The sequence below is a fragment of the Rattus norvegicus genome, chromosome 1 (genome assembly GCF_021556685.1).
Source record: "Rattus norvegicus strain SHRSP/BbbUtx chromosome 1, alternate assembly SHRSP_T2T, whole genome shotgun sequence".
Lineage (NCBI taxonomy): Eukaryota > Metazoa > Chordata > Mammalia > Rodentia > Muridae > Rattus > Rattus norvegicus.
The window spans coordinates 170,001,112-170,026,147 of NC_141534.1; the positions used below are offsets into that span (position 1 = coordinate 170,001,112).

Sequence of the window (25,036 nt, forward strand, 5' to 3'; positions counted from 1 at the left end):
AGTGTATGAATGAGCCACACAAAGGTATTTGTCTATGTTGTAAAAATGTGTATCTTTCCAATAAAGTTACTGAATATTAAAAATGCTCATGTGTATTAGAGGGGGAGATATGAAGATATATTTGGAATGAGCATTTTAAACTTGGGGCTGAGCAAGATACATATATATGCATGGGGAGAGAGAGATGATTTTTACTAATTTTTCAATCAAAAAGGGGTATTCTTCAGATATATGTTTTCCAACAGGTATTAAAATACATAAGGAGAAAAAGTCCTGAGACATAACGTATATACATGTAAGCATGAATAGACTTTCAAAAGAGACAAGTAAAATGAGCAACTGTAATATGGCCATGCGTTATTGTTAGGATAACCGTGAGGGTGTAGGTGATGACGGACACTGGAAACTTTTTTCCCTCATCAGGAGGGGAAGCCAAGAGATTCTGAGGCCTGATCAGCCTATACAGGGAAACACTGACTAATAAAATTACTTTTGTTAATGTGAGTCCTATGTCTCTAAAAGCAATAGTTTTATTGGTTTAAAATTTATGTCCAAATATGCTGACAATCTATAGTTGTTAAAATTGTGTACATGTTTTCATTTGAGTTTGGATAACCAGTTGGTATTCTCTACCCTGGGGCGAAGCATTCTTCCTGCTGTCTGTGTGCATATTTACATGTATTTGTAACAAAAATTAAAGAAAAAGAGGACATGAATTTGAGAGTAAGGAGAATGTCTTAGTCAGGGTTTCTATTCCTAAACAAACATTATGACCAAGAAGCAAATTGGGAAGGAAGGGGTATATTCAGCTTATCCATTCATATTGCTGTTCATCACCAAAGGAAGTCTGGAATTCACACAAGACAGGGAGCAGGAGCTAAAGCAGAGGCCATGGAGAGATGTTACTTATTGGCTTGCTTCCCCTGGGTTGCTCAGCTTGCTGTGTAATAGAACCCAAGACACCAGCCCAGGGGTGGTACCACCCACAATGGTCTAGGTCCTTCCTTCCTTTGATCACTAGTTGAGAAAATGCCTTACAGCTGGAACTCATGAAGGCATTTCCTCAACTGAGGCTCCTTTCTCTGTGATAACTTCAGCTTATGTCAAGTTGACACATAAAACCAGCCAGTACAGAGAAATACAGCGAAGGGTTGGGAGAAAGGAAAGAGAAGGCCGTAAACACGAACTTAGAATCTCAAAAACTAAAAAGAATAAAAGTGTGTGTGTGTGTGTGTGTGTGTGTGTGTGTGTGTGTGTGTGTGTCAGAGTATCCTGGAACAATCCAGAGCTACCCAGCAGCATCAGCAACATTAAGAAAATGAATAAGAGGGGTTGGGGATTTAGCTCAGTGGTAGAGCGCTTGCCTAGGAAGCGCAAGGCCCTGGGTTCGATCCCCAGCTCCGAAAAAAAAAAAGAACCAAAAAAAAAAAAAAAAAGAAAATGAATAAGAGCTTCTAGCCCTTCTGTTGGATAGTAGCTTTTATTTTCTCACAAAGTAAAGGAATGTAGAAGAATGATTTTAAGATAGGTACATATATAGATATTTTTCACATTATTTTATTGGTAAATATTTTAAAAAGGAGGAACCACAGTCTTCCAATATTCCTTTATGGTTCAGTTGTCAGATATACAACCTGGGAGTCTCTAGAGCACTCTGTTGCTAGAAAAACTCCGCGTACTAAATATCATGAAACATTTGTTCTGTGTGCCATTTAACAGACAGATACCCACCATGCTGAACACCATGGCTCATCTGTTCTCTGGTCTCTGAATGAGGTAGAAATGATGCCAGGATCCTGAGCCCCATCTGACTGAGGTACTAAGGGTGTTCAGTTCATCCCTACTCAGCGCGGTTCTGTGTATCATGCTGCATTTCAGCATCCGTTCTATCTAATTACATTCTATCTAATTACATTCTATCTAATTACATTCTATCTAATTACATTCTATCTAATTACATTCTATCTAATTACATTCTATCTAATTACTCCACGTTTGCTTTCTTCTTCTTCAGATCAGCTTCTTTTTAGACAAAGTTTGCTCAAAACCTTTTCTTGAATTTGATGGGTTTTCCACACAATATACGATGGGATTCATCAGGTGTAGTACCAGGAAGAAAACATCGGCCATGAGGGTGTGGGCTAGAGGAGACATTCTTGGCCAAGCGGTGGAGCATGGCTGCACTCAGCATGGGCACATAGAAGATGAGCACAGCACAAATGTGAGGAAAGGCAGGTGTTGAGAGCCTTGAACCGCTTTCTGCAGCTTCCAATCCCACACTGTCTTTAAGATCATCAGGTAGGAAAGGATAATAAACACCAAATCCAACATAGTAGAAAGTGCAGCACACAGCCCGTAGACAACATAGATTCTATTGTCAGAACAGGCCAGCTTCATGACATCCTGATGGAGACGGAAGGAGTGGGAGAGCATGTTTTGGTGACAGTCCTCAGTCTTTGCAAGAGAAAGGGCAGTGGAAGGATCAAAAGAGCATTCGTGGAAGTAAGAGAGACCCTGATTTTGATAACTCTGGAGCTGGTTAGGATTGTTTTGTATTTCAAAGGGCTGTGAGTGACTGATATCTGTCAAAGGTCATTATAGACATCACAGAAGCTTCAGTGACTATGAACAGGTAGATGAAGAACTCCTGGGCAAAGCATGTAGCTGCATGAATTTCATGAATTATAAGCAAGAATAGTCCCAAGGTGGTGGGTAAGGAAGAAAGGGACAGCCCTGGGTCAGAGATGAGGAGCATGGAAAGAAATATATGGACTTGTGGAGGGTTTGCTCTGTCTTGATAAAAAAGAGGACCATAATGTTACCCAGGAAAGAGAGAAGGCACACCCATGAGAAAGGACTGGACACCAGATGTGAGTCTTCTGTAGTCCAGGGATCCCAATAAGGAGGAATCTAAGAGTCCATGTGTCGTTGAGGGGAGTCACGCCTCTGGAAGGATACTACCTAGGTGATAACCTTGAAGCAGATAGGGAATTCTTAAAGGATGTTAGGGCAGAAGACACTCTTTTTCTGTTGCAATTCACACTTCTAAGGCCAGAGATCTATGTCACATTGTCAATTTATACTGTGAAAGCAAGACAAAAACAAATGAGAAGGACGTGTTAGCATCCTCATCCTTTAGCTTGTTTCATTCTATTGTTAGCTGTGGGGCTGTGGTGCCTGGGGCTCTCCATGGAGATCTCTGGCCAGGCTAGGTGTGCAGGTCCAGGTGAGGGGGAGAGAACTCAGGCAGGGACAGGGGACTGCTTTCACTGCCTTCACTGCTGGTCCTTCTCCAAAGCTGTGGCTTTGGTTGCTCAGGCCTGGCTGAGCCAGCAGGAGACTGACTAGCCTGCAAAGGGTGCAGGCGAGCTTCTGGCAGCGATTTCTGGAGAGCAGATCTCTTTCCCAAGCAGCAGTGTTACCGCACTTATGACAGAAGCTCTCAAAGATGGAATAATTCCTGCACACCCTTAATCCTGAACATGATTTCTTTTTTTTTGAAACATTTAGCATTTTATTTTATTTTATTTTTTATTGGAGATTTTTTATTTGCATTTCAAATGTTATTCCTTTTCCTAGTTTCCCGTCCATAAGCACCCTATCCCATTCTTCCCCTTCCCTTCTTCTATAAGGGTGCTCCCCGTCCCAAGTCAGCACTCCTTTCCGCCTCTCCGCCCTGACATTCTTCTACATTGAAGGGTCCAGCCTTGGCAGGACCAAGGGCTTCTCCTTCCACTGGTGCCCTGTAAGGCCATCCTCTGCTACATATGCAGCTGGAGCCATGGGTCTGTCCATGTGCACTCTTTAGATTAGTCCCTGGGAGCTCTGGTTGGTTGGTATTGTTGTTCTTATGGGGTCGCAAGTCCATTCAGCTCCTTCAGTCCTTTCTCTAACTCCTTCAATGGGGACCTGTTCACAGTTCAATGGTTTACTGCTAGCATTCTCCTCTGTATTTGTCACACTCTGGCTGAGTCTCTCAGGAGATGACTGTATCAGGCTCCTGTCAGCATGCACTTCTTGGCTTCATCAGTATTGTCTAGTTTTGGTGGCTGTATTTATCTATATCTATATCTACACACACACACACACACACACACACACACACACACACACACACACACACACATATGCTGGATCCCCCCAGGTGGGGCAGGCTCTGAATGGCCATTCTTCCAGCCTCTGCTCCAAAATTTGTCTCCATATCTCCTCCTATGAATATTTTTGTTCTACCTTTTAAGAAGGACTGAAGCATCCACATTTTGGTCCTCCTTCTTCTTGAGCTTCATGTAGTCTGTGGATTTTATCTTGGGTAATTTGAGCTTTTGGGTTAATATCCACTTATCAGTAAGTGCATACCGTGTGTGTGTGTGTGTGTGTGTGTGTGTGTGTGTGTGTGTGTGTGTGTGTGTGTGTTTGGGTTACCTCATTCAGGATGATATTCTCTAGTTCCATCCACTTGCCTATGAATTTCATGGAGTCATTGTTTTTAATAGCTGAGTAGTACTCCACTGTGTAGCTGTACCACATTTTCTGTATCAATTTCTCTGTTGAAGGGTATCTGGGTTCTTTCCAGCTTCTGGCTATCATAAATAAGGCTGCTGTGAAGATAGTGGAACATGTGTCTTTGTTGTTTGTTGGAGCATCTTTTGGGTATATGCCCAAGAGAGGTATAGCTGGGTCCTCAGGTAGTACTATGTACAATTTTCTGAGGAACCTCCAGACTGATTTCCAGAGTGGTTGTACCAGCTTGCAATTCCGCCAACAATGGAGGAGTATTCCTCTTTCTCCACATCCTTGCCAGCATCTGTTGTCACCTGAGTTTTTTGTCTTGGCCATTCTGACTAGTGTGAGTTGGAATCTCAGGGTTGTTTTGATTTGCATTACTCTGATGACTAAGGATGTTGAACATTTCTTTAGTTACTTCTCAGCCATTTGATATTCCTCAGCAGAGAATTCTTTGTTTATCTCTATACCCCATTTTTAACGGGGTTATTTGATTTTCTAGAGTCTGACTTCTTGAGTTCTTTGTATGTTTTGGATATTAGGCTCTCTATCAGATGTTGGAGAAAATGATCTTTACCAATTCTCCATCCAATAGAGTGCTAATATCCAAAGAACTCATATGTAACAGAGGATGGGTCTTGTTGGGCATCAGTGGGAGGAGAGACCCTTGGTCCTGTGAAGATTCAATGCCCCAGGGTGGGGGAATGCCAGGGCAGGGAGACAGGAGGGAGTGGATGGGTTAGGGAGCACCCTCATGGAGGAAGGGAGTTTGAGGATAGGATGGGGATTTCCAGAGGGGAAACCAGGAAAGGGGATATTTGAAATGTAGATAAAGAAAATATCCAATACAAAATGAAAAAACAATAAAGTGCCTGCTGGACATCTTTAGTTTCAAACTTTGCTTCTTAGCATTTTGTCTTAGCAGATATTATATCCCTGGGCACAAGAAGGCAAGGCAGGTAGGTGATGCTCTGGTTGTTCATTTGTTCATTTGTTTTTTTGTCCATTCTATACATGCTAGGGTTATCTGGGAAGAAAAAAATCAGCTGAGAAAATGCCTCTATTCTATTGCTTGTAGGCAAGTTCCTAGCATAGTATCATGATTACTGCTTGACTATGGTGCATCCAGAATATGAGCATATGGTGGAGGTGCAGTAATATACTTGGTACTTGATCCTTACTTGTATAAGAAAGCAGGCTGAGCAAGTCATGAGGAGCAAACCTACTTTGGGTTCTGTTTCCAGGTTTCTGCCATGAATGTATACACACACACACACACTCTCTCTCTCTCTCTCACACACACACACACACACACACACACACACACACACACACACACACACAAACTTATCTGTGGGTTCCATATAGTATATATATTCTCTCACCCTACTATTACTTCTTCAGTTCCTTAGTCTTATTTACTCAGTTAAAGGAATAATCCATGGCAGATGTGTAAATTTATATTAAAATGACAGAAAAAGCTGAATGAAACATGAGCAAAACAAGGACCAGAAACCACAGGAAGCCAGTCTGGATTTTCCTTGTAAACCATATATAATTTATTACTCATATTAGCTTCACAATAAAGATAGGGAAAGTAGAAGGCTAACATTTTACAATGTTTTCTCATATTTTGCCTATAATCTTTTTATGCCTTCCTATCTTCACTAACACGCAAACAACTTCAAGTTCTGACTCCCCCATCAATAGTGGCATGCTTTAATGTAATATACTTGAGTTCAGTGCACAAAGGAATCCTCTTGAAGGATGATTAAGATAAATATTTTAATCAGTTATTTTTAAAGGGGTCATAAGACTATTTTAGCAAGGTTGAGGGTAACATTTATGCTGATTAAACAGATAACCACACTATAAGACTTATTGCTTAAGTATTCTACTCTATGGTTCTGACAGGTGGAAGGAATCTTTCAGAATATTTTATTTGTTTGGAAATGATTAAATTTTTTAAAGAAGAAAAAACAACAAAATGTGTGTTTGCTTCAATTAGGCTTAAAATAAAATCAATAATGGGAGTATTACTGGTGAAACTGGAAAATTGTATCCTACCTAATTTGTATATCCTCTACATCTAAGAAATAAGGTCACTTTTGTCACTTGACATTGTATTCCATTTCACCCTCTGCGGTGTCTTCCTTTCAATCTCCACATGATCACTGTCCTGTAGAATTTCAAAATGAAACATATGGAAAATAACAACAAAACTTCTCATTCTGTAAAATGAAACAAATACACTCTTATTTCCTGGTAGCATGCATTATCATCTTTTCATTTCTTAAACGGAATCTATTCCTTTTTTAGAATTGTCCACTGGTTGCCTTCCAAGAAAATCTGATGGTAGATTGCCCTTAGGTTCTTTGTAGCCTAGATCAAGGTCATCTGGGTAATTTTTTGCTTTTTGATCACTAGAAGTGTTTGCTGACAGGAGCCTGGTATAGCTGTCCCCCTGAGAGGCTCTGCCAGAGCCTGACCTTTAAAGATGCACCTTGTAGCATGACTGACACAGGGACCTAAATGGAGGAGTTAGGGGAAAGATTAAAGGAGCTAAAGGGGTTCACAATCTCATAGGAAGAACAACAATATCAAACACCCAGACCCTCCAGAACTCCCAGGGACTAAATCACCAAACAAAGAGCACACATGGAGGGACCCATGGCTTCAGCCAAAGACTTAACAGAGGATGGTCTTATCGCATCAATGGGAGGTGAGGCCCTTGATCCTGTGGAGGCCTGATGACCCAGCATAGGGAAATGCTTGGGCAGTGAGGCAGGAGTGGGCAGGTGGGTGGGGGAGCACCCTCATATAAGCAGCAGGGAGGAGAATGGGGTAGGAGGTTTGTGGTGGGGAAACTGGGAAGAGAGATAAGATTTGAAATGTAAATAAATGAAATAACCAATAAAAATAAAAAAAATAGAAAGAAAACTCTAGTTTGTTAGCCTCAACTCTATTGACTGAGTAGCTTTGTATGTTGATTGCAATCTTAAATCTGTCAACTATAACATAGTCAACATAGATCTACTCCAGCATATCAGAAAAAAATGCTTACATCCTAGCTCTTGACTTTCTGTCTGCAGGAAGTTCATTAAATAGGCCCTACAACTTTAGTCTCTTGATATCTGAAAAGCTGATACATTGTGAGAATAAAATGAAAATGTACACTAAAATTCCTAAAATATATCTTGCATGTATTAGAAATTCACAAAACCAAATGCACCTATGTATTAAAAATCTGTTCTTTAGTTACAGGTCCCTAGCTAGTTCTGGAATGGTTACCCTTTAAACAATTGTTATTTTTGGAAAGTGCCTTTTGATTTACTGGAGGGTAAAAATATAGGCAATGGTGCTGATGCAATTGGTGGTAAAGACTTGCAGCAGGCATACAAATATTCTAATATTGTTTCAAATAAGATGCACAACTTTTGAGTCCATATAGTGTAGAAAGTGAGAATATTTGCTTTAGATTTTAAAGGACAGTGGCATTCTTGTAATGATTATATTCCATTTTCCTATTTTTCAAACTTTTGAGTACCTGTGATACCTTAATGATAGAAATAGCACTTAACAGAGCATATCTCATTATAATTGAAAATTGCAATAGTCTTCAAACATTTTTCAAAGTGCTCTTATTTTCACATTAATTAATTAGCAATGGTTTATTGACATAGATACACTGCATCAGAAATATACTGGTCATTAGTTTTGTTAAGGTCTTTTGTTTCTGTATGTTTTGTTTTTGTTTTTTAAGTTTTTTTTATTAATTGCTTATTTTGTTTATTTACATTTCAAAAGTTGTCTGCCTTCCCGGTCTCCTCTTTGCAAATCCCCATTCCATCTCCCCTACCCTTTGCATCTAAGAGGGTGCTCCCCAATTTACCCACACACTCCTGCCTCACTCCTCTAGCATCCCCCTATGCTGTGGCGTCAAGCTTCCACAGGACCAAGGGCTTCCCCTCCCATTGATGCCAGATGAGGCAATCCTCTGCTATATGTGTAGATGGAGCCATGGACCCATCCATATATACTCTTTGGCTAGTGGGAGGTCCAGTAAGTTGATATTGATGTTCTCCCAATGGGCTTGAAATTCCTTTCAGCTCCTTCATTCCTTCTTCTAACTCTGTCATTGGGGTCCCCAGGCTCAGTCCAATGGTTGGTTGTGAGTATCCCAATCTGTTTTAGTCAGGATCTGGCAGAGCTTCTTAAGAGGACAGCTATACCAGGCTCCTGTCAGCAAGTACTTCTTGGCATAAGAAATAGTGTCAGGGTTTGTGTTTGCAGGTGGGATGGATCCCTAAGTGGGGCAGTCTCTGGATGACATTTCCTTCAGTCTCTGCTCCATTTTTTTTGTCCATGCATTTCCTTTAGACAGGAACAATTCTGGGTTAAAATGTTTGAGATGGGTGGGTGACTCTATCCCTCAACTGGGTGCCATGCCTATCTACTGGAGGTGGTCTCTTCAGGTTCTATCTCCCCTCTGTTGGGTATTTTTACTGATATAGTTCCTGTTGAATGCTAGGAACCTTTCACCACTTCCCTGGCATGTAGGACTTTCTAGTGGTCTCCCCTATTACTAAACCCCCACTGCTACACATTTCTATTCAATCTCCTGACCCACTGGACATCTCTTCTGTTCAAATAGTTCTACCTCGCTTTACCACTACTGGGCATGTACCCAAAAGATGCTCCAACATATAATAAGGAGACATGCTTCCTTATGTTCATAGCATCCTTATTTAAATAGCCAGAAGCTGGAAACAACCCATATGTCTCTCAAAGAAGAATGAATACAGAAAATGTGGTACATATGTGGTACATACGCACAATGGAGTACTACTCAGTATGAAAAATTATTACTTTATGAATTTTACAGGCACATGGATAGAACCAGAAAATATATTTAACAACACAAGAAACCACATGATATGTTTTCACCGATACATGAATATTAGCCCAAAAGCTCAGAATACCCATGGTACAGCTCATAGACCATATGAAGCTTATCACGAAGGAAGACCAAAGTGTAGATGCTTCGATCCCACTTAGAAATGGGAACAAAAAATTACAGGGGGTAGAAGGAGGGAGGTACCTGAAAGGGAGAGACCAGAGGGAAGAAAAAAGGTGGGGAGAGTAGGACTAGGTATGGGAAGAGAAAGAAGTCCTTTACCTGTTTTTTCTTTAATATTTAATTTATTCATTTTAACATATATGGGTCTTACTCTTTAATATTTTATCTAAGGTTGTTGATGACTGATATCCTCACAATAGGTGATAAAAGGGTGGTGACTCCATGAGTAAGTGTCCATAATAACTTTCTACTGTACAAATCAGTTACGGCTGAGTTAGATTCACGATGGCCTTTACTTTTATTTGCAAACATTTTTTAAAATTTTAGTTGTATGATCATTGAGAAAAGTCTTTATTGTATTTGACACGATAAAATTTTATTGTTGGTTGCACAAAAGTATGACAGTGAGAAAGGAGAGACCTTTACCTAGTTCTAACCTGATTATAACCTCTTACTGATGTAGATATTTAACAGAGTGTTTGTCCCTTTTCATAAAAGAACCTGATTGGTTTACTGGATATATGTAATGCACCTTTGTGGTAAGGGAGTATTTTTCATTATAGCTTTTCAATTTCTACATGTATTCAGATATAGTGATGTAACCCACACTTTCATGGAAGCTGAAGTTTCCCACCAATAATGTTTCTTATGCAATTTGGTTTGGATCAGATTTCTAATCTGCTGACTCTTCACAGAATATACAATGGGATTCATTAGAGGTGGAACCAGAAGGAAAATATCAGCTATTATGACTCCAACAACTGGAGAAACGTTTTTAGCAAAACGATGAAGGGCTGCCAAGGTGATGATGGGCACGTAGAAGATGAGCACAGCACAGATATGAGAGACACAAGTGTTAAAGAACTTGAGGCGACCCTTCTGTGAAGTAATGCCCAGGACAATTTTAAGGATCAGCATGTAAGACACAGAAATGCACACCAAGTATAACAGAGATAAAATAGCTACAAAAAACCCATAGATCACATTGATTTTGTTGTCAGAACAAGCTACTTTCATAACGTCCTGGTGAAGGCAGTAAGAATGAGATAACAGACTTTTCTTACAGAATTTCAACCTCTTTAGTGTAAAGGGAAATGGTAGAATAACTGCAATACAGAATGTAGCAAATATTAGGCCAGTTTTAAAGACCCTCCTGACTGTAAGGATGGAGGTATATCTCAAAGGTTTGTAGACAGCTATAAAGCGGTCGATGGCCATGATGAAAAGCACCGAGGACTCCATAGCTGAGAATCCATGAATGAAAAACTCTTGAGCAATACATGCATCTGAGGAAATCTCTGTGGAGTTGAACAAGAATATTCTCAGCATGGTTGGAAGGGAAGAAACGGACAGTCCTAGGTCAGAAAATGCCAGCATAGAGAGGAAATAATACATAGGCTCATGCAGAGATGTCTCTGTCTTTATGAGGAAGAGAATGGTGCAGTTTCCCATGATGGCCACAAGATACATGAAGCAAATTGGGATGGAGAGCCAAATATGCACATGCTCCAACCCTGGAATCCCAATCAGAATGAAGGTGGGGATTTCTATGGCAGTGGTATTGAAGACTGACATTATAGGAATACCAGGGCCTCAGGACCTGGGTTGGAGAGGAATGCTCCTGCAGTGGTATAAATGAATTGTCTCAAATGAGTACACTTTAGTTTAAGTTAGTACAAATATTAACTTGGTAGATATGTATCTGCATTAACATTAGGCCTTTAAAAATAACCAGCAGATAAAATAAGCATCTGGGATTATATCAGCAGAATTCAATGAGGTAAATGAAAATATATCTGCATAAATAATCAGCAATGGAGAAATAAAATTTTAAATGCTTATCCTGGTCTCAGATCACAGGCCACAAGAAGTTTCCAAGACTGAATTACCTCTGATACATTTATTAAGGTAGCAGCAATACAAACTTTGAGATCATGTGAATAATTTAGGATAGATAATGATAGTCATTTATTATGATTTCATTTGCAATTATTCAAGAATATTAATACATACTATTGCTTCAGGAAATAATCTAAGTGAACTCTACAGGGCTCAATTATTTTTCAAGGACTTATATTTCTAAGTGATGTAGAGTTTGTCCTTTAATATGAGGGGAAACCTAGGACATATTTTGCAGAGTTGAAACACAACCTTATTTTTCTTGGAACACTGTGCTTGTTCCTCTTTCCATCCTGTCTATAAGTAAACAACCAGGCTGATTCTCAAATTGCCCCATGATTAAACCAACTGAAGAGAACAGCAGCACCTCAGTGCTCAGTCATCACAAATTATGCTTTATGCCTCCCTGCTCCAGATTGACAGCATCTCATAAAATCATACTTTATATGCACTGGCAGTAAATGAATAAAGTCATCTTCTCAGTTTGATAGACTCTGTATTTAAATCATATGACTGAGTAGAATTTGCATAAAACCTATTGTCACAAGGCTGCTCAAGTGCCATGAGTTTGTAGTCATATTTTTGTTATCATCATAGAGTTGCTTTCTCATTTATCAAGAGATAGAAATCGGCAGGCAAGGACTTAAAGTCAATGAGAAGCACGCTAAGTGAGCACAAACTACGGAGGCCAGAAACTCTTATTCATTCTTGTTGCTTTCTCGCCGAAGCAACGTCAGTGTTTTCATTATCCAAATTCTAAATAACTTATTAACATGTAAGTCAGTTATACCCCTTTATCCCTTTAGCAGCTTTGTCTCTAGATGGGTCCACATACCTGGAATTGGATTTCTTTCTGTGTTTCTCAATGACTTGGGGGTAGTTGTTAGTTGATCTTCATGAGTTCATAGAATTCTGGGCTTCTAGCAGGCATTTAAAAATACTGTTGGGTTTTTGAAAAGATTGAGGTTCTGGCCTTTAGCCCAATAACTTTGAAACTTGGATCAGACGGAAGGAAAGGGTGTTTGCTTGAGGTGATACAAAGGAAAATTGGAACTCTGTCTATGAGAAAGCTTACTAGGACGTTGGTAGGTAGTTGGACACAGAGAGAAGGGGACGCTGGCATGGCAGTCACTAGAGCTTCACTGCTGAGCAAGAACAGCAGTTTGTCCTCTCTTCATTGCCTAGTCCTGTTTCCCCAAGGATTCCCAATTAGTCCACAGAGCTCCGGGGATTCTAACTCAGCAGAACACACTTAGAAGAAATGAAAACTACCACTAGGTGAACCCTAAGATGGCCCGGGAACCATGTCACTGGAGATATTTAACCATCAATAAATAGACCATCAAGCCTCCTCTGCTGCTCTGACTCACTATCCCCTTCTTCTCTCTCAGGCTCCCAGTGCACCATGTAATAGCACCCAAACAGCCTCTAGATGTACAGCTATGTCTCTTTTTCCTAATTTATTTTTTTATTTACATCCTAAATGCCCCCTTCTAATCTCCTCTCCAAGGGTTCCTTTCTACCATTCTCCCTTTCTTTCTGGTGCCCTCCTAGAATTCCCCTCTCCTGGTGCAGCAAGTCTCTGCAGGATTAGGCACATCATCTCCCACGGAGGCCAGACCCAGACAAGACAGCTCTCTGGAGCATACGTGCTAAAGGGCCTCAGACCAGCCAGTGTATGCTCTTTAGTTGGTAATTAAGTCTCTTGGAGCTCCCAAGGGTCCAAATTAGTTGACACTTTTGGACTTCCTGTGGGCTCACCATTACTTTCAGGGCCTTCCCCTCACTCTTCTGTAGGGGTCTCCAACCGTGCTTCTGTCTCGGTCAGCTGCTGGGCAGAGCCTTTCAAAGGACAGACTCTTCTTATCATAAACTTATAATAGGCATAAACATATAACATATTTTACCTATTTAGTTTTGTCTACCATATATAAAAGTAAGTAGGTAGATGTACATAAAATTAAAGTAACACTGTGTAGAATATGTTTTTATCTAGATTATTAGTGAATCTCTGTTTATTTGACAGCACAATTTGGATATTGTAAGATACCTAAAATTATTTGGAAACCATTTTATTCATGTAAATAAGAACACTAAACCTGTCCGTGATCTCTGTTTTGTTGTGTATACAATTTAGGAAAGCAAAACAAACCAAAAGCAGTTACATTCATTGGGGATTTATGTTTGTACCAAGTGTGGTGTGCATGTTTAGTATTAGGCAATAATTAGTGTTATGTACATTATTGCTTTAGTCATTTTGTATAGGCCCTCTATTTATTTCTAAGTCAACAGAATAGAATTAATTTATTGTATTTGAATTCATCTTGTAATGCTGGCTAGGGGTAGAAAATATTACTTATGTATAACATACATAATTACATACATAAATTTATATAGGCACAGGAGGAAACCTTACAAACTTTTACTCTGAATTAAAAAATAGTTATGAAAACTTACTAGTTTGTATAAAAGTTATATCTCATATTTACTTACTTTATACTCTAAGCCAAATTTTGTTTCAGACAAAAATGGAACAAACTAATTTTGCTGAGTTTATAAAATAGTAATACACACACACACACACACACACACACACACACACACACACAAATGTTTGTTTGAAACAGTGTTTCAAGTAGCCTAGACTGGCTTTAATAACACTATGTATTGAGGATTACCTTGAACTCTTGATCATCCTGACTCCTCCCAATACTCAGGTATGAATCATCATGCTTAGTTGTACTGATATTTTGTAGTTGAGTCTGTGAAAAAGAGTTTTTTTTTGTTGTTTGTTTGTTTTGTTTTCAAATGTCTGTTTTTTTTCTTTATTAACTTGAGTATTTCTTATTTACATTTCGATTGTTATTTTCTTTCCCGGTTTCCGGGCCAACAACCCCCTAACCCCTCCCCCTCCACTTCTATATGGGTGCTCCCTTCCCCATCCTCCCCCCATTACCGCCCTCCACCCAACACTCACATTCACTGGGGGTTCAGTCTTGGCAGGAACCAAGGGCTTCCCCTTCCACTGGTGCTCTTACTAGGCTATTCATTGCTACCTATGAGGTTGGAGCCCTTTGGGTAGTGGCTTAGTCCCTGGAAGCTCTGGTTTGTTGGCATTGTTGTTCATATGGGGTCTCGAGCCCCTTCAAGCTCTTATAGTCCTTTCTCTGATTCCTTCAATGGGGGTCCCGTTCTCAGTTCAGTGGTGTGCTGCTGGCATTCTCATATGTATTTGATGTATTCTGGCTGTGTCTCTCAGGATAGATCTACATTCAGTTCCTGTTGGCCTGCACTTCTTTGCTTCATCCATCTTGTCTAATTGTCTAATTAGCTGTATATGTATGGGCCACATGTGGGGCAGGCTCTGAATGGGTGTTCCTTCAGTCTCTGTTCTAAACTTTGCCTCCCTATACCCTTCCAAGGGTATTCTTGTTCCCATTTTAAAGAAGGAGTGAAGCATTTGCATTTTGGTCATCCGTCTTGAGTTTCATGTGTTCTGTGCATCTAGGGTAATTCAAGCATTTGGGCTAATAGCCACTTATCAATGAGTGCATACCATGTGTGTTTTTCTGTGATTGGGTTACCTCACTCAGGATGATATTTTCCAGTTCCATCCATTTGTCTATGAATTTCATAAAGTCATTGTTTTTGATAGCTGAATAATATTCCATTGTGTAGATGTACCACATTTTCTGTATCCATTCCTCTGTTGAAGGGCATGTGGGTTCTTTCCAGCTTCTGGCTATTATAAATAAGGCTGCTATGAACATAGTAGAGCATGTGTCTTTGTATATGTTGGGGCATCTTTTGGGTATATGCCCAAGAGAGGTATAGCTGGGCTCTCAGGTAGTTCAATGTCCAATTTTCTGAGGAATCTCCAGACTGATTTCCAGAATGGTTGTACCAGTGTGGAAAAGAGTTTTATAAGTTTTGTCTCCAATGTGTGGTAAAACAGAGGCTTTGAACTACCTTTCAGGTGATTTTTGAGGAATCATCTAACAGCAGTCTGACTGCTTCCAAAGCTAATGAAGATAAGTGTTCAGTTTCAATTAATGTGAGTCTTTCTTGATGAGATAGCATGTTTTCTGGTTGTACGGAGGTATGGGGTCTCTTGAGGGTTCTAGTAAATCTAGAATTCTAATATTCCAGTAACAACAAGGAGTTGGAGAACCAAGGTGGGGAAAATGTGTTAGAGATAGAGAAAGGGAGAGATCAGAGTCTCAGAGCAGCATGAGGAAGGGCAAAAAGGAATTGAAAGGAAAATTGATAGCTAAAGAGGAAGGAAGAGAAGACACAGTGGGAGGGAGTGTTTAAGTGACAAGTTGGGGAGTGCTGAGATTTCCAAAGGAGACTCTTGAAGTTTCAAATCATTCCCCCACAAATGTATGAAAATGAGAATAGAGCCAGCAGGGTTGGTAGATGCATTTTCAACAAAGTGTCAGGAAGATATATAGACAGAGCCTGTCTAGACTTTCCTTGGAAAGATCAGAGTCCATTGGAAAGAAAGAGAGATTCTGACAAGACACAGACACCACTCAAAAAAAGAATTAAGAAAAAACACCCCAGCCTTGAGGTAGACATTCTTGCTCAAGCCATAGTCAAGATGAAAGACATTTAGATCTGTGTGGATTTTCTGACAAAGCACCATGGTTTCTAGCCAAACTGTTTGCTTGGAATGTTAGTACAACTTATACACTACACTCAAATCTAAATAACAAAGGATTGTCATTCCTGTAATTTAACTGATTTTTTTTTCTGGCACAATGCTTTATAAGTATGACTTATGAATGGTTCTCTAGTTAAGAGTAAACACAAAGGGTTAAAAAGTGTAACCATAGAGCCATTGATAGAAAGGTAACTGTCTAATTATGTAGTTTGTAATTTATTGCATCATGAAACTTTTAAAAGAATTATGAAGAAGACATTATCCAGGGTAACTCTCAAGGCGGTTAAAAGCACTTATGGAGACTCATAGAAGGGGAGACCAATGCGATTCAAATCATAATAACTGATTAAAGCCAAAATTGATAAGCTTAGACAAGATACTGGAAGCATAATTTGTACAGAGGAGATATCTAATAGTAAACATTGGGGATGAGGTGGAAGGTTTCAACTATTCTTATATGCTGTTTGCTGAGGTTAGGTCCCAATGATCAGTAATCATCCAAGAAACTGTAGCACAAAGGAATCTATTTCTGTGTTTATGGTAATAGAATATAAGCAATGAAGTGTTTGGTTAAGCATATTTAGCAAAACTCTTATTAAAGTGTACAATGTAAAGATGAATATGGGGATGGAAAGTTGAGAAGAAAGTTTGAAGAGAAAACTGAGCAATCTGCTCAAGAATTTTATCATTATGTGTAATTGCTGTAGAGACATGAGAGACAAACAGTTGGTTTTATATATCAAGCCCAGATAATTATATTTAAAGGCTCAGTAACCAACTGTTTATAAAAGTAAAATAAATGTGTAAAAATTACTTACTCTATTAAAAATTTCATTTTAACGTTTGCTTTAGTGGCATCATGTTAATTGTCATTTTTCATATTAATTTAGTTTATGATTTATAGAGATATATTTATAGTTACCAAAACTATGTGTTTAGTTTAAATGAAGAACTACCTTCAGTCATGTTTCATTACTAACCCCATTTTCTTATGAATTTTTATCATCAGTTTTCAAATAAACATAATGAACATTTCTTAAGGATAAAAACATTTATAATACCATAATCTTATGATATGGACAATTTAGTAAATGTAGAAATATATTGTATGTTTACATTAATATGCCAATATCAAATATTAAATAAATAAAAGTTGCAAGGCTGATTTTTTAATTTTGGCAAATATGTAGAAAGATGATACTGAAGAGTTAACATTCAGCTTTAGTCCTTATTGGTTTGTTCTGCTTAATTTTCTGGTGTAATGATTGGATTTTCATGAGATTGAACATCTTTTACAGCTTTGTTTCTGACACAATTTCTCTAGAGTTACATTTCTTATCTGTTGACTCTTCACACAGTATATTATTCGTTACAGGAGGCACAAGCAGGAAATGTTAGCCATGAGGATCTTAGTTAAAGGGGTACTGCATTTGGCAAAGTAGTTGACATCAGAGAGGGAGACATAGAAAATGAGTATAGCACAGATGTGAGAGACACAAATATTGAGGACCTTAAGCCTTTCCCTTTGGGATGCAATGCCCAACACTGCTCTCAGGATGAGTATATGTGACATGAATATAAATGTTATGTCAAGGATGCCTGTGAGAGCCACAAATAAGCCATAGATGACATTGAAGCTGTTGTCTGAGCAGGCCAACTTCATGACATCCTGATGGAGGCAATAGGAATGTGACAAGAGATTCTTTTTGCAGTATCTTAGATGCTTTAGAGTTACAGGGAAAGGAAGGATCAACAGCACATTCTTGAGAGAAAAGGCAAGCCCGATATGAAGGACCCTGGCACTGGTAAGGATGGAAGTGTATCTCAGAGGGTTACAGACGGCAACAAAGCGATCAAAGGACATAATGAGAAGCACAGATGACTCCATAGCTGAGAATTCATGAATAAAAACTCCTGGGCAAAACACACATCGGGGAAAATGTCTGAAAACTGAAGAGGAAAACCTTAAGCATGGTAGGAAGAGAGGAGATGGACAGTCCTAAGTCAGAGAGAGCCAACATGGAGAAGAAATAATACATGGGTTCATGCAGAGAAGGCTCTGATTTTATGAAAAAGAGGTTAGTGCAGTTGCCCAGGATGGCAACTGTGTACAGGAGACATATGGGGATGAAGATCCAAATGCGGGCTGATTCCATCCCTGGGAACTCAGCCAAATAGAAAGTAGACACTTCAGTAACTGACATGTTGAGACTGGACATAGCAGTATGTGTGGAATCAAGATGAAAGGTTCCAAAAAGGTGTGTTTTGGTGCTGAGAGTAAAGTGATTGAAATCTTTAAGGTGCTGTCAAACTAAGAGAGGTAGAAATTGTTCTTAGAAATGCACCTAACATGGAGAAAAATAGGTCAGAGATAACCATAGTAGTATATCAAATACAGACATATAGTATATGTCAATATCTATATCAAAGCATGGTATGACTTCTTCATATCCTGAACTCTGTCTAATGTTTGGCTGTGGGTATTTGCATCTGTTTTGTTTAGCTGCTGGGTGGTGTCTCTCAGAGGACAGTTATTCTGGGCTTCTGTCTTCAAGCATAACAGAGTATCACCAATCACATCAGGGCTTGGTGCTTGCTCAAGGTTCCACTATGTTCATAGTAGCTTTATTTGTAATAGCCAGATGTTCCACAACAAAAAAGGGATACAGAAAAATGTGGTTCATTTGCACCATGAAACCCTTTATTGATGGTAAAAACAATGACATCATGTATTCTGCAGACAAGTAGAATAAATGAATGATCCCAATATCATGCATTGTATGTACTAACAGATAATTGGATAGTATCCAAAAGTACAAAATATGCATGCTAAACCCTCTAGGCCCAAAGAAATTGGGAAGGAGGAAAGTGGTTGGAAGAAGGGAGGGGGAAGGGAATTGGGGGCGGATATAGGGAGAAAAAGGAGAGACAGGGAACCAGGAGAATGAATGGAAGTCTGCAGCTACCAGAGTTTGGGGTGTGAGGGAAATCATTAAGAAGTTCCAGAGATCTGGAATGAAGGAGGCTTCCAGGAGTCAATGTGGTAACCTTAGCGTAGATTGTTAACAATGGGGACATTGAACCTGAAGAGGCCTCTTTTGTAGCTGGAAAAGACCACCACTGAAGGGATAAAAACTTACCCACAAAACGTTCAATCCAAAATTTGTCTTGTCTAGAAGAAATACAGGAACAAAGGTGGCACAAAGACTGAGGTAATGCCTAACCAATAACTGGCCCAAGTGGAAATCCTTAGGGATTTTTAAAGATTATTGACAGGCCATTAAAAAAGTCTCCTGAGACACCTCCTGGATCTGAAGGGACCGGGTCAAACAGCACCCTGCACCAACACCTGGGGAGGGAGAGCTATACCTTCAGAGGGGCAGACATGCCTGGGAAGCCAGAGGAGACTACTCTCTGCCCATATTTCTGACTCTAGAGGAAAATGCCTGGCACCATCTGGGTCCCCTGTGCACAGGGTCCAGAGCGAAGGTAGGGCAGGCCCTTCTGGTTGCTGCCCTCATGGAGAGCTGAAACTCGGCTCTGAGAAGTGACTCCAGGCTCAAGAACAGAGGTAAGAACAACTTTTCTGCTCCAAGTGACCTGCCTGGTGGACTCAGGACACACGCCCACAGGAACAGCTGAAGACCAGTAGACAGGAACGACTACACTCCTGAAAGCAGAACACTCTGGTCCCATAATTAGCTGAAAGAGAACAAGAAAATAGGTCTACAGCACTCCTGATACACAGGCCTATAGAACGGTCTAACCACTGTCAGAAATAGCAGAACATGGTAACACTTGAGACAACATTATAGCGAGAGGCAAGCACAGGAACCCAAGCAATAGAAACCAAGACTACATGGCATCATTGGAGCCCAATTCTCCTACCAAAGCAAACGCTGAATATCCAAACACACCAGAAAAGCAAGAGCTAGATTTAAAATCACATTTGATCATTATGCTGGAGGACTTCAAGAAAGACATAAAGAACCCCCTTAGAGAAATGCAGGAAAACACAAATAAACAAGCAGAAGCCTATAGAGAGGAAATGTAAAAATCTCTGAAAGAATTCCAGGAAAACACAATCAAACAGGTGAAAGAATTAAAAATGGAAATAGATGCAATAAAGAAAGCACAAAGGGAGACAACCCTGGATATAGAAAACCAAAGGAAGAGACAAGGAGCTGTAGATACGAGCATCACCAACAGAATACAAGAGATAGAAGAGAGAATCTCAGGAGCAGAAGATTCCATAGAAATCATCGACGCAACTGTCAAAGATAATATAAAACAGTAAAAGCTACTGGCCCAAAACATACCGGAAATCCAGGACACGATGAGAAGATCAAACCTAAGGATAATAGATATAGAAGAGAGCGAAGACTCCCAACTCAAAGAACCAGTAAATAGCTTCAACAAAATCATAGAAGAAAACTTCTCTAACCTAAAGAAAGAGATGCCCATAAACATAGAAGAAGCCTACAGTTCCATCCATTTGCCTATGAATTTCATGAACTCATTGTTTTTGATAGCTGAGTAATATTCCATTGTGTAGATGTACCACATTTTCTGTATCCATTCCTCTGCTGAAGGGCATCTGTGTTCTTTCCAGCTTCTGGCTATTATAAATAAGGCTGCTATGAACATAGTGGAGCATGTGTCTTTGTTGTTTGTTGGAGCATCTTTTGCGTATATGCCCAAGGGTGGTATAGCTGGGTCCTCAGCAATGAAGAGCCTAGTAAGAGCACCAGTGGAAGGGGAAGCCCTTGGTCCTGCCAAGACTGAACCCACAGTGAATGTGATTGCTGGGGGAAGGGTGGTAATGGGGGGAGGATGGGGAGGGGAACACCCATAGAGAAGGGAAGGAGGAGGGGTTATGGGGATGTTGGCCCGGAAACCAGGAAAGGGAATAACAATCGAAATGTAAATAAGAAATAATGAAGTTAATAAAGATGAAAAAAAAAAAAAAAAAAAAAAAAAGAAGAAGCCTACAGAACTCCAAATAGATTGGAACAAAAAAGAAACTCCTCCCGACACATAATAGTCAAAACACCAAATGCAGAAAACAAAGAAAGAATATTAAAAGCAGTAAAGGAAAAAGGTCAAGTAACATATAAAGGCAGACCTATTGGAATTACACCAGACTTCTCACCAGAGACTATGACAGCCAGAAGATCCTGGATAGATGTCATACTGACCCTAAGAGAACACAAATGCCATCCCAGGTTACTGTATCCAGCAAAACTCTCAATTAACATAGATGGAGAAACCAAGATATTTCATGACAAAACCAAATTTACTTAATATGGTTGTACAAATCCAGCCCTACCAAGGATAATAAATGGTAAAGTCCAACACAAGGAGGCAAGTTACACCATAGAAAAAGCAAGAAACTAATCGTTTTGCAACAAAACTAAGAGCAGACAAGCACAAAAACATAATCTCACATCCAAACAAGAATATAACAGAAAGTAACAATCACTATTCCATAATATCTCTCAACATCAAAGGACCCAATTCCTCAATAAAAAGACACAGATTAATATACTGGATACGCAATGAGGACCCAGCACTTTGCTGCCTACAGGAAACATACCTCAGAGACAAAGACAGACACTACCTCAGAGTGAAAGGCCGGAAAACAACTTTCCAAGCAAATGGTCGGAAGAAGCAAGATGGAGTAGCCATTCTAATATTGAATAAAATCGATTTTGAACCAAAAGTCATCAAAAAAGATAAGGAAGGACACTTCATATTCATCAAAGATGAACTCTCAATCCTAAATATCTATGCTCCAAATACAAGGGAATATACATACATAAAAGTAACCTTACTAAAGCTCAAAGCACACATTGCACCTCACACAATAATAGTAGGAGATTTCAACACCCCACTCTCATCAATGGACAGATCATGGAAACAGAAATAAACAGAGATGTAGACAGACTAAGAGAAGTCATGAGCCAAATGGACTTAACAGATATTTATAGAACATTCTATCCTAAAGCAAAAGGATATACCTTCTCACCACCTCATGGTTCTTTCTCCCAAATTGACCATATAATTGGTCATAAAACGGGCCTCAACAGATACAGAAAGATAGAAATAATCCCATGCATCCTATCAGAACACCACAGGCTAAAGCTGATCATCAATAACAATAAGGGAAGAACTCCCACATAATACATGGAAGTTGAACAATGCTCTACTCAGTAATAACCTGGTCAAGGAAGAAATAAAGAAAGAAATTAAAGACTTCTTAGAATTTACTGTAAATGAAGGTACAACATACCCAAACTTATGGGATGGAATGAAAGCTGTGCTAAGAGGAAATATCATAGGTCTGAGTGCCTGCAGAAAGCAACAGGAGAGAGCATATGTCACCAGCTTGACAGTACACCTAAAAGCTCTAAAACAAAAAGAAGCAAACACACCCAGGAGGAGTAGAAGGCAGGGAATAATCAAACACAGAGCTGAAATCAACCAAGTAGAAACAAAAGGACTATAAAAAGAATCAACAGAACCAAAAGCTGATTCTTTGAGAAAATCTACAGAATAGATAAACCCTTAGCCAGACTAACGAGAGGACACAGAGAGTGTGTCCAAATTAACAAAATCAGAAATGAAAAGGGAGACATAACTACAGAATCAGAGGAAATTAAAAACATCATCAGATTGAACTTCAGACCTATTTCCCTTAAGAATATTGACGCAAAGATACTCAATAAAATTCTGGCAAACCAAATCCAAGAGCACCTCAAAACAATCATCCATCATGTTCAAGTAGGCTTCATCCCAGGCATGCAGGGATGGTTTAATATATGGAAAACCATCAATGTGATCCATTATATAAACAAACTGAAAGAACAAACCCACATGATAATTTCATTAGATGCTGAGAAAGCATTTGACAAAATTCAACACCCCTTCATGATAAAAGTCCTGGAAAGAACAAGAATTCAAGGCCCATACCTAAACTTAGTAAAAGCCATATACAGCAAACCAGTCGCTAACATTAAACTAAATGGAGAGAAACTTGAAGCAATCCCACTAAAATCAGGGTCTAGACAAGGCTGCCCACTCTCTCCCTACTTATTTAATATAGTTCTTGAATTTCTAGCCAGAGCAATCAGAGAACAAAAGGAGATCAAAGGGATACAGATTGGAAAGGAAGAAGTCAAAATAGCACTATTTGCAGACGATACGATTGTCTGTTTAAGTGATTCCAAAAGTTCCACAAGAGAACTACTAAAGCTGATAAACATCTTCAGCAAGTGGCTGGGTATAAAATTAACTCAAATAAATCAGTAGCCTTCCTCTACACAAAAGAAAAACAAGCCGAGAAAGAAATTAGGGAAATGACATCCTTTATAATAGTCCTAAATAATATAAAATACCTCAGTGTGACTTTAACCAAGCAAGTAAAAGATCTGTATGATAAGAACTTCAAGCCTCTGAAGAAAGAAATTGAAGAAGATCTCAGAAGATGGAAAGATGTCCCATGCTCATGAGTTGGCAGGATTAATATAGTAAAAATGGCCATTTTACCAAAAGCAATCTACAGATTCAATGCAATCCCCATCAAAATTCCAATCCAATTCTTCAAAGAGTTAGACAGAACAATTTGCAAATTCATCTGGAATAACAAAAACCCAGGATAGCTAAAACTATCCTCAACAAAAAAAGGACTTTGGGGGAATCACTACCCCTGAACTCAAGCAGTATTACAGAGCAATAGTGATAAAAACTGCATGGTATTGGTACAGAGACAGACAGATAGACCAGTGGAATAGAATTGAAGACCCAGAAATGAACCCACACCCTATGGTCACTTGATTTTTGACAAAGGAGCCAAACCCATCCAATGGAGAAAATGTAGAATTTTCAGCAAATGGTGGTGGTTCAACTGGCGGTCCGCGTGTAGCAGAATATAGATTGATTCATGCTTAACACCCTGTACAAAGGTTAAGTCCAAGTGGATCAAGGACCTCCACATCAAACCAGATATGCTCAAACTAATAGAAGAAAAAGTGGGGAGGCATCTTGAACACATGGAGAAAACTTCCTGAACAAAACACCAATGGATTATGCTCTAAGATCAAGAATTGACAAATGGGATCTCATAATACTGCAAAGCTTCTGTAAATCAAAGGACACTGTTATTAGGACAAAACGGCAACCAACAGATTGGGAAAAGATCTTTACCAATCCTACAACAGATAGAGGGATAATATTCAAAATATACAAAGAACTCAAGAAGTTAGACCACAGGGAGACAAATAAGCCTATTAAATAATGGGGTTCAGAGCTTAAACAAATAATTCACAGCTGAGGAATGCCGAATGACTGAGAAACACCTAAAGAAATGTTCAACATCTTTAGTTATAAGGAAAATGCAAATCACAACAACCCTGAGATTTCACCTTACACCAGTGAGAATGGCTAAGATCAAAAACTCAGGTGATAGCAGATGCTGGCGAGGATGTGGAGAAAGAGGAACACTCCTCCATTGTTGGTGGGATTGCAGACTGGCAAAACCATTCTGGAAATCAGTCTGGAGGTTCCTCAGAAAATTGGACATTGAACTGCCTGAGGACCCAGCTATACCTCTCTTGGGCATATACCCAAAAGATGCTCCAACTAACAACAAAGACACATGCTCCACTATGTTCATAGCAGCCTTATTTATAATATCCAGAAGCTGGAAAGAATACAGATGCCCTTCAACAGAGGAATGAATACAAAAAAATGTGGTACATCTACACAATGGAATATTACTCAGCTATCAAAAACAATGACCCATGAAATTTTGAAAAAATAAGTATTTTATACTTAAATTGCTTCATGAAAAAAAAAATGCCCACTGGAGTTACCTATGTGGATGGGCG

The 25,036-nt window shown here is 39.3% G+C and overlaps 1 protein-coding gene and 2 pseudogenes across 1 annotated transcript; all 3 read right to left on the reverse strand.

Moving 5' to 3' along the window:
- Positions 2,016-2,945, reverse strand: Or51a45-ps1 (olfactory receptor family 51 subfamily A member 45, pseudogene 1; annotated as a pseudogene).
- On the reverse strand, positions 10,151-11,158 carry Or51a41 (olfactory receptor family 51 subfamily A member 41). Its single transcript, NM_001001284.1, is given in 1 exon segment — positions 10,151-11,158. A coding segment is annotated over 1 exon segment (1,008 nt).
- Or51a5b-ps1 (olfactory receptor family 51 subfamily A member 5B, pseudogene 1) lies at positions 17,441-18,367 on the reverse strand (annotated as a pseudogene).